Genomic DNA, 11,140 nt, shown 5'->3' on the forward strand with positions numbered 1-11,140 from the left:
TCAAATATTTATAATCATTTGGCTGTGAGACAAACTCTGCCTCTGTTTAGAACCTATGTGTGGGTACTTAAGGGATATCCTGTATTTGAAAGGGTATTGTATGATTCGGTATCTTCGGATGACTAGGCTGTATATCTCGCTTTCCTTTTTCGGTCTTGTTTCGATGACGACTCCTGGCTTCTGGAACACTTTGTTGTCTGTCATTACAAGTGCATAAATTATTGTAACCACATTTGGAGGAGACAGAGACACAGACGGAGACAGTGGCGGCTGCCATTGAGGACGGGCGGTTGTTCTTGGCTGGCCGTTGCAACAGTTGCCAGTTTTCAGTTGCTGATGCCGCTGATGACATGACAAAATATTTTCCCAACTGACTTTTGTTCGGCGCTCTCTTTCTCACCCTCTCTCTTTTTCTTTTCGAGGCGTCTGCGTCCCGCTTCGCCGCAAATGTTGCTTTTGACTTTGATGCCAAAGCCACGCCAAATGTGTCACTCACCCACTGGCCCAGCCACTGCACTTCCCCTGTGACCTTTGTGCAGTGGATGTCAGAAGGAGTTACGGATACGACCGAGTGCGTGTGTGTGTTTGCGTGAGATGCAGTCCTCCGTCTCTCGCTTTTTGTGCATTTCATTGTAGATTCTATCATTTTCTACTCGCATGCTTCAGCGATTTTTGGAATTTTCAATTTGTTCAGAAATTTTTGCAACAACTCCCAACCCGTTCTGCTCACTCCCGTCGACCCTTGCCACCAACCAACAAGAATTTATTGAGTTTTTGTAAGAAACAGAAAGGGCTGCATGTATGTAGGTAGGAGATCTATCTGTAATCCGAGGGTGGTGAAAGCGGTCCATGGGTTACGGAACTATTTTTGATCATAACAAAAAAACTGAAAGGTTTCAAAAGAAAATGATATTTTTATATTTTTCCTTGATGACATGCTGGAGATGAAACGCCACACTGGGAGAGAGTAAAGCGGGAACGAGCGTGATGCAGGAGAGAAATTTTCCGATCAATTTCCACAATATCCATCATCAGCCATATGGCTCATTTAGCGTTAAAATTGCCATTAAATCTTCAAACTACTGAACAACCGATATGTCACATTGCAAGATTCTCTGCAATGGCAAAAGTGTTGGTAGCCTCCAAAATCACCATCTGTGATTGACTTGTGCTTTATAGTTCTGAATCAAATCGTTCTCCATTCATTCAAATCTGCTGACTGTGTAACAAACGAGGACGAAGCACCAATTATCCACCTTCATTTTTAAACTCCTTGGATGGCTTACCACCGCACAATTTGCAACTGAAGGCGGGCTTGCCTGTCATTATGCTTCGAAATCTAAAAAAAAAAAAAACCATACTGGTGAGTGAAGTGAATCACGAGACGATACTCGTAGGATTCCAAAGATAATGAGGGGAACGTTGTGAGTTGCTGCTGCGACCGCAACTTTACATTAAACGACAAAGAGTGCGTGCGAGAGAGACAGAAAAACAGTCAGAACGTGTCGACGGACGCTGCGTAGCCACTGCATATTCATTTGCTACTTCTGGCTATAATAGTAACCCGATCTGATTCGGATTCGGCAAGATTCGGCAATCTGGTACATATGTGCCCCTTCGGGGGCGGAAGGCGTTAGGGCGAAGTTTTGAAATACACTTGTGCAGGTTCGATATCATAGGAATGTGGATAAAAAGTCTGGTTGGACTAGCTCTTATAGTCTCTGAGATCTAGGCGCTAGTGTTTTACGCTAAGCAAAGCCGGCTATGGTACGTGTGTGTTAGAGAGAGACAGAGGGAGAGAGAATGAAATTGTTTTCTTGGTTCTGGCTATAATAATTATACGATCTGGTTGAGATTGGTCTGCGTTTTCTGTTCTCCGTATCTTTGAAATTGGATGCCACGGATTTTCGCCCTTTGTGGGGGCGGAAGTGGGCGGGGTGAAGTTTTGAAGTATTCTTGTAACAGTGACATATCACAGAAGTCCGGATATAAAATGTCGTTGCTAAAGCTCTTATAGTCTTTGAGCACTAGGCGCTGATGCGGACGGACAGACGTACGGACGGATAGACGGACGGACAGACAGGGCTCAATCGACTCGGCTATTGATGCTGATCAAGAATATATATACTTTATGGGGTCGGAAACGATTCCTTCTGGACGTTACACACATCCATTTTCACCACAAATCTAATATACCCCAATACTCATTTTGAGTATCGGGTATAAAAAGCCCATTACACAATCGAAATATTCACAGAAACCGTGTTAGTGCAATTATCGAAACGCGATAATTTTGTAATAACTTGGTCAAACTGTGGCCAAACTTTGGCCAACTGTGGCCAAAAGTTGAGATGAACGATTTCAGTTCACGATGAGCAGAGCTCTGAGCTACATCGTCTTCTTGATGGCCAGTTTCACATGGAGGTCCGATGGTATGTGCTTTATGGCAATCATTCAATCGTGATACCCTGCAAGGTAAATAACTCCTTTAGGGCGTCGTGGATATGGACCGGGATGACAGGACTGGGGTCACATCGAGGTCAGGCCCGGAGGTCACATGTTCTACTGGCTGTTCTACACAAAAGATGGGGATGTTCCGAGCTGTGCTGACCGACCGCTGATCATCTGGCTACAATAATTTTAATTAAAAGAGATCGGCTTGTAGCATTTTCAAAAAATTCAATGTATCCATTTTTTAACGGGGATTTCCCAACAAAAGATTATTGCTTTTAATTCACACCTTGATTTGCTAGCAATATAAGACAAATTGACTGCTTTTTTTTACATTATTTTTGAATTTTTCCTCTAACCTTATTCAACTCAAAGCTAAGAAAATCTCAAAAAATTTGGAAAACCAAATGTGGAAATTACCAGAAACAATCAACAATCATCTCTTGGTATTTGACACCGAACTCTTCTAACATAGAAGTTCGAAAAATACGCAATTTGTACATAAGTATCCAGAACATCTAAAGAACGACCACGTCTGCTTACAGACAGAGATGCTCGTGCTATGGAGCAGCAGGATGAAGTCAACACCAAAACAAGCTACAGCGGGTGTAAAAAAAGCTCTGTACATGATCGGCCTGATAGCGGCAGTACAGCAGAAAAATAATGCCATGTCTGCAAGGAACCTGGAAGATTGGAAGTAGGTAATGTGGTCAAATGAGACCAAAATAAAAGATGTTCAGTCTGCTGGCAAGCTAAAAAAAAGCATCAGATCAAAGAAACTATGAAGCATGGAGGAGATAGTCTTATGGTGTGCGGGTTCTTTACTTTGTAGAATGTTGGCCCATTGCAATGGGCAATGCATCGGTTAAAATCGATGGAATAATTTAGAAGGAAGACTATTTTTATATTTTGAGAACATTCTTTTTTACAAATGTGACTACCCCAGATCGGTGACCACGTTCCAGAAAGACGGGAACCCGAAGAACAAGTCTGAAATTTGACTTAATGCAGTGACTTGCGCAAAGCAAACGTGCAAAAGGTGGCACATTAACTTTTTTTTTAAAGCCTAAAACTGAACTAAAAAGTGAGGAATATGTGTCCATGCACGCTAGCCACTGTACATAGTTTAATGCAATCATGTCTTTCTGATACGTGATTATTATATATAACATTTTATTTCTTTTTGAATTATTATCCAAAGTACTAAAGATAACATTAGTTTTGTATTCATTGTTTCAGCTAATCTGTAATAAGACATTAATTTTCTGTTAGGCGGTACACAATTCGCCGGGTTTCTTTATTTATTCTTTTATACAGTTATGGGTGCATCTCTATTAATTTTCTAAATAAACTGACCTACTATTGTCCGGTCAATTAATTCACTCACTCGAAACCTGACCTCTGACTGTTGCCAACCAAATACCAAAATCAAAACTCAATTTGGCGAATGCCAAAAATAACTTTCATACTCATTCAACCAAGCCTGAGTTCCGAGCTGAGCTCCGTTGGAAATTTATTGCCGACCCAGCAGAACATAAATTTAATCTAGATAAATAAATATTTTTTGGAAAACTTCTGTCAACTGAGATGAGGCGTCTATATTTATATCCAAGTACAAACCGAATTCGAGCCCCGCCCCCTACCATTCCAGGACTGTCAATAATAAGATGCTTGATAAATGCTTGGAAAATATACGCAGAAATACTTTACATGCGAATTAACGCCATAAATTGTGGTGTCCGAAGAAACAAAGAGCCAGACATTTGTTGGTCCTAACTCGAACACTCACACCCACACACGTATTCACGCGCAACACACACACTTACGTTTGTTGGCCTAAGGAAAAAGTTTGATTGGAAAACACATTTGTGATTTATTTGAGCAAACATTTAATAAATTGAGCTCGAAATATATTTATTTTAGGTGACTGTGTGGGCTTGTACGGTCCAAAGAATTTTGCTTTCATTTTCCCCATAAAAATAACTTGATAAAAAAACCGCAAAAACCTATCGAGGGCTCGAAATGACCGCAGCAACTGTTCAAGGTCCAAGAAGCCAGCTTCTTCCCTTTTAACCACAATGTTATGGCCGCCGCAATCCGATTCAATGTGTAATTTAACACGAAATGGAAAGCGATTGACGAGCCTGTCTGTGTGCGTGAGACCGTGTATATTGGTTGACTAGGTGCTGGTCCGAGCAGCTGAACCACACACCTGTGCGCGCGCTAGAACCCCTCGTCCTTCTTGATGTACGTTTCCGTGCTGGGGAGTTACCGCCCCAGGGTGAGGGGACCCGCCAGCAACACTTCCAGTTGAGTTTATTGATGTAGATGGGGTTTATGGGCCAAAACCATATAATCCCCTGGGATTTGTCTTAGTTTGGGCCTGTGCGTCCAATTTTGGCAGAGAAGAAATATCTAAGAACATTTACATGTGCGTCAATACATTTCCTGACGTTGTTGATGGTATTTTCAACGCTGAAGCTACTGTGTACTGATTTTTTTACAAACAGATATCTCATATAGTCTTATGGTTCAGAGTCTGTGTAGGTTCCTCAATTAGCATTAGTTTTCTATACAATAAAGCCTGGTAGCATAACGTCCCTACACTAACTCCCTCTTATGTACCAGGCTCCAGTGAAATCTCAATCTGACCTCATGAAATGACTGCCACATTTTCTGCAGACATTTTCGATTAAAATGCGTTGCATACTTTCATGCGCATACTCACACAACCCCACCACTCACGCACACTCAGCCAGCCCCGCAGGCACATACATACTTCCATCAAGGGCTTCCGCTTGGCCCGATCCACCAGAAGAACCCCCTTAGAGAATACAAATAATTACGTTTTTTGTCTAACTTTTTTTTGGTGTATAGTTGGTCTTGGTCCCTGTCTGTGTCTCTTGGTTCCTGCTCCTCCACACGTAACTTTTCAATGGGTAAAACTTTTTGCATTTTATGTGCTAGGCCCATCCGCCCCCAGCCCGCAGCCCCCAGCCCCTAGCCCCCAGCCCCAGCCCTTAGCCATCCTTTGCCCGGACAATTCACACACAGAGAGCAGTGCATAAAATGTTTGTAAGTGACGTTGAAATTGAGACACTTGTCGCTTAATTGTTTTTCGAGCTTCCATATAAAAAACGATGCCGAAGAAGGGACCTCCCCTTCCCCTTCCCCTTCCCCTGGCTTTCTCTCTATACTCGTGCTCGTTCGAGTATTTCTACCTATTCCCGTGGCTCTCTCCCTATGAAATAGACAATTGTTGTTCTTGTTGCCGTTGCCTGCTGAGACGTGCTGGGGAAATTGAAAAGGGATTTGCCTTTTGCCTTTTTTAAGGGCATCATTTACACTCCTTATTCTGGGGGCCTGGCTCCAAGTTCTGTTCTGCTCTGTCCGCTCTGGTTTCGTTCTTGCTATTTCTGTTTGCATGACTTCATAGCGTCGTGTCTGTGGGGGTGTGGCTTCGGGTCGGAATGCATTTGCTGTGGTTACTTGTCTGTAGATTATTTTAAGTAATTATCAAGCGATTTGCGTAAAGGTCTTAAGTGTTCTCAACTTCTGAAGAGGTCTCTGATGATGACGACGACGATGCTGGCGATGAGAACAATCGGCCATGAATTAAAAATGTAAATTTAAGCAGTTAAGTGGGGGACAGTTGCATGTAATTGCTATGGAATACAGCAGAAAGTGCAGAATAGGACAACTTTTATATTTTTCTCAATGATGAAAGGACGCAATCAAATCGCAGCTGTAAAATGTTTTAAGAGGTGACGTAGAATCGATTTTTTATTAAATAATGCGGTTACTCTCGACCCAACATTCCAGAGTGAAAAAACTAGTATCAGAAAAGATTGTTCCCATGCTGACGGCCGTATATGAATGGAATCTTATTATTATTGAATGCTCATGAATGAATTATATACTTATATACACATATATTTACAATATTCTTATATACTAAATTGTTTATTTAAATGGGTAGCGTTATTAAAACCTTTTTGCTACTTGTTATTTCCATTTAATTTTTTCTTAGAACCGCTTTCGTCGGCTTTTCCCTTCAATTCCTTATATTTCCTTAGTTATAAAATGGGTAGAATCTGGTTTCAAAGGCTACCTTTCAATCGCTTTTTGCCATAATTGGTTGTAGGGATAAAAAATTCTAGGAAAAATCTGTTTCCCAGAGACATTAGTAGTTTCCTACACAGAATTCTGTGATCCTGTGCGAATGCTCGAGGTTCGTGACCCTTAACTCTGTTCCCATTGTTCTTTGAGATCACTTGCTGGAACTGTTGTATCATCAACCCACAAATAATTGTAGCATCCGAACAGGTAAACAGCGCTAGTGGTACGTCGGGATGTGATACAAGGTCAGGACTGGTCTTTGCCAAGATTATTTCCTGCCCAAAACCTTTTGCTTTTTTTGGTCTTGCTAGAACCGTTGAGATCCTGTTCCTTTAAACCAGTTCTTAACGCTTCGCTGATCCCAGAGGATGTTGCAGGCGATCTTCAGAAACTGTTGTAATGAACACTATTTTCTGTTTCTGTTAGCCTGTTCGTTTTCGTGACCTTGGTCAGGCTTCATTGGCTTTCGATGATCTTCGATACACAAATCGTGGATGTGAGAGAAGAGAAGAAGAGATCTTCTTTCTAGTTCTTCAGATACTAATGGATGCGATTCAATGATTTCCTCCCAACAAGAGCGTCCGCCTACCTGCCTGAATATCTGCTCTATTATATTATATTCTCTACGTGGATGATAAACTCTGCATCGATGTGCATCAGTTACCATATACTCGTAGGTAATACTGCTAACTGAAAGGTCCGCAGGCGAACCAAACTGTAATTGAATATAAATTGGGTGCACAATTTAAATAAATGATTGGCGCTAAAATGTACAGTTATTAAGGGTGTGCTTTGAGCTAAGCAGGTAATAGTTTAATGCACTATCAGGTTTGACATCACTTACTTGCGTTGGTAGTGCTTTTATTCTATTGAGGGTGCATAGTAGATACAATGCGACCAACTAACAGGCTCTTTAAAGCGGGGGTCTGGTCGTCACGGTGAAAGAATATTATAATTTTTTTAAAATTATTATTGGATATTTTTTGACAGCTGTGCCTTCAGGCAACAGTTAACTGAATATTTATTAATGAATATCAAAGGTATTAATAACCTTTCTTCTGTGGCTCTTTGCATACTTTTGTGCTTTATATGTAAGCCAGTATGCATTACACTTTTGCCAAATCACTCACCTCTACCTTAGGAGTAAAATCACTCGTTGAACAAGGAAATTGTAAATTGGTGAAATCTACGGAGCGTTGATTGCTGACGGGTAAACGATCTATGGTCGGTTAACGATAACTTACCTAAGAACAGAAATTTGAATGAAATTTCATTCTGTTTAATTGTGACAGAGACAGAGAAAGAGAATGAGTGATTGTCAAGTTGGGGGCTCTCTGGGGTAGGGCTTGGGACCGGGTTTGACCAGGCTATGTGTGGTTTCATGTTGTATAACTTATTACGACCATAATTAACACTAAATTCCCCAAATGGCAACGGACAACTGTCAACTGCAAAATCATTTGCGGTCAGGAGCCGAAGCAGAGGCCGAATGAAACAAAATTCATGTGAATGCAGACTGCAGACTGACAGATGCTGATGCTGCTCCTACTCCAGCTCCTGTTCCTGCCACTGTTGATGTCATGTTGCAGGATTCGGTTACATGGCAGCTCAAAGAGAGTGCCGTCATCTCATCTTCGTTTCTGGCCTTCCTTCCTTCCTTCCTTCATCTCATCTCTGTACCCATTGCCCGTCGCTGCTGCTGACTTATGCGATGCGTCCTGCTGCAGCAAATTATAAAATGTTTGCCCTACTGCACTCTCCACATATCACCAGTCATGCCCTGCAGGGCCCTCAGTATCCAGTAAGCTGATGTGTCCTTATGCCGCATCCATGTCCACATCCTGCATTCGTTTTCCTTTATTTCTCCTTGTAATCAAATTAGCAAAGCCAAAAAGAATCGGGCCACATCATGCGGCTGTAGCCGGGCGCAACCCGGGTCAGATATGGCTAAAATAGTTCAGACTATGTAATATTAATTACGTTTTTCTTTTTAAAATTATATCCCCGTAACCTATCGCAATTTCTATGAAATATTCAAGGAGCATTTATTCCAAGCCGCACGAAAACAAATATACTAATTGATGGCACAAATTATGGCATGGCATGAGGGCCTCTTCCTCCGAATGTCTCAGTTTCTCAGCAGAAGTCGGTTTCAATGCAGATGCAAGCAGATCTAAGGTATCTGGCAAGTGCCCCTAAATCAATATAACATTGCTGCCGAGGAGGAGCTGCCGAGGAGGAGTAGATACCGAAATTTCATATCCCCATGGCAGTCCATTCCCGTTTCCTGCAACTCTCTCGACAGCGTCTGCATACATGCAATCGAGTTTTGAGTTACACAACCGCAAATAGACAGGGAACGGTTCCAGACGAGTCATCAGAATTCCTGGAGGGTTCTGGGTGGTCACAATATTCGACCGACGGAGGAGTAGGAGTGTGGCAGGACAGACCGCCTCGTGTGTGGATTGTCTGACGTTTATGATTGCTGCAAACAAAAGTTACGATGACTGCACTTGAAATGGATAATTACGATGTGCAATATTTGTCTACTGTACTGGCAAACAAACAACCCACAAAGATCTTTCGCTTGGAGGGTAAGCACTATCTCAGAATAGAAATCGAACAGGATTGATTGATTGCTCATTAAAACGTTGTCTTTAAATAATGCAATTCACTCATGAGAATCTACCGAATGAATCATTGCTCATTGTTTTACTGCTGCTTGAAGCCAATACCTAGCATAAATTACGGGCAAACTTAGTTTATAAATAAACCAAAAGATTTATTTTAAAAATTTTCCAATCGTACATGTTTATATCACCTCATCCAAATTGTGTCACAATCCTTAGGATCCTACTCATTGCTCTAGGATTTTCCACGGGCACACTATGACCTGCATTTTTCACATAAAATATGGTCAAATTCCCGCCTGTCTTCTGGAATCCCTCGATTCGATTCCCAAAAATGATGTCTTCCCGGGGTGCACTAAAATAGGCTTTCCTTTCGCTCCATTTCAGTTTCTTTATCCAGTGCATGGTGCCCAATGTAGAACAAATCAGATCCAGTTGACCCGAAATTATATTCACTTTGAGGGAAGTCCCGTCCAAAAGCTGGCTAACTGAATTGCAGAACAGGTTTGACATTGAAATTATCCGAATTATGATACTCAGATGATCTTACCAGTGGTCAGAGCGGGTTTCATGAAGTCGTTACTAAGCCTATCGAAGACAAAGTTGCTGGAACCCTCGAATTGGAGATTATCGCTGAGATTTAGGGCAATTCTGACTGGACCATTCATTATCTGGGCCTCACGAAGTTCTGTGCTCTCTTCAGATCGATCCATAAAGTTGTACAAACCTATTCTCTGAGCTGCTATTAGCCGCTGCACTATGAACATCTGGTTAGACGCATCGCTCCAGAGATTCCTTCTCATCAAATGAGCAACTTGGAGGGAAGCTGCATGGATTTCCTTATACATCTGTTCATCAACCGCACCGATTCTGAGAAGTATTCGGCCCCAGGACATTACCGAGTGCAGGGGGGAAATCCAAGGACTGACCAAGTTAACGGAGATCAGTTGGAAACTGATCTGCCCACGATTTTGTCCATCCTGCAGCTGGAGAGCAAATTCTGCCGCCACCTTGGCCCCGTAGCTCTGACCGAAGATGTGCAGGGGAACCTTCTGGAATGCCCTGTGTCTGCCATAGAAACCTTTCATAAAGCTGACCAGATCCCTTCCCAGTTCCCTGTTGTTCTCCGGGAATTTCGTATGCTCCTCCAAATAGCTGAAGCCAGTGCCCAGCGGCTGGTCAATGAAGAGTACGTTGAAGTGTTTTACCCAAGTCGAGTCACGCATCCGACTGTCCAAATCGATGGGACCCACTTCGCCTAGATTTCCATACGATGTGGAGGCTGAACCGGGACCGCCTTGTAGCCAGATGATCAGCGGTCGGTCAGCACAGCTCGGAACATCCCCATCTTTTGTGTAGAACAGCCAGTAGAACATGTGTCCTCCGGGCCTGACCTCGATGTGACCCCAGTCCTGTCTTCCCGGTCCATATCCACGACGCCCTAAAGGAGTTATTTACCTTGCAGGGTATCACGATTGAATGATTGCCATAAAGCACATACCATCGGACCTCCATGTGAAACTGGCCATCAAGAAGACGATGCAGCTCAGAGCTCTGCTCATCGTGAACTGAAATCGTTCATCTCTACTTTTGGCCACAGTTGGCCAAAGTTTGGCCACAGTTTGACCAAGTTATTACAAAATTATCGCGTTTCGATAATTGCACTAACACGGTTTCTATGAATATTTCGATTGTGTAAAGGGCTTTTTATACCCGATACTCAAAATGAGTATTGGGGTATATTAGATTTGTGGTGAAAATGGATGTGTGTAACGTCCAGAAGGAATCGTTTCCGACCCCATAAAGTATATATACTCTTGATCAGCATCAATAGCCGAGTCGATTGAGCCCTGTTTGTCCGTCCGTCTGTCCGTCCGTCCGCATCAGCACCTAGTGCTCAAAGACTATAAGAGCTAGAGCAACGGCGTTTTATATCCGGA

At 42.5% G+C, this 11,140-nt stretch overlaps 1 protein-coding gene across 1 annotated transcript; it reads right to left on the reverse strand.

The window, feature by feature from the left end:
- Positions 1 to 9,736: 9,736 nt before the first annotated feature.
- LOC6602433 (retinoid-inducible serine carboxypeptidase) lies at positions 9,737 to 10,762 on the reverse strand. Its single transcript, XM_026987450.1, has 2 exons — positions 10,702 to 10,762; positions 9,737 to 10,641 (listed from the first exon to the last, which is right to left on the reverse strand). The coding sequence occupies exons 1-2, from the start codon at positions 10,760 to 10,762 to the stop codon at positions 9,737 to 9,739; spliced, it is 966 nt and encodes a 321-aa protein (XP_026843251.1).
- Positions 10,763 to 11,140: the final 378 nt, after the last annotated feature.

This window comes from Drosophila persimilis, unplaced genomic scaffold, assembly GCF_003286085.1.
Source record: "Drosophila persimilis strain 14011-0111.01,24,50 unplaced genomic scaffold, DperRS2 tig00000124-arrow-pilon, whole genome shotgun sequence".
Lineage (NCBI taxonomy): Eukaryota > Metazoa > Arthropoda > Insecta > Diptera > Drosophilidae > Drosophila > Drosophila persimilis.

Coding starts and splice junctions, on each gene's coding strand:
- LOC6602433 (XM_026987450.1), bottom strand. CDS start 10,762: ATGAGCAGAGCTCTGAGCTGCATCGTCTTCTTGATGGCCAGTTTCACA. Junction 10,642..10,701: donor TTTCACATGGAGGTCCGATG/GTATGTGCTTTA, acceptor TAACTCCTTTAG/GGCGTCGTGGATATGGACCG.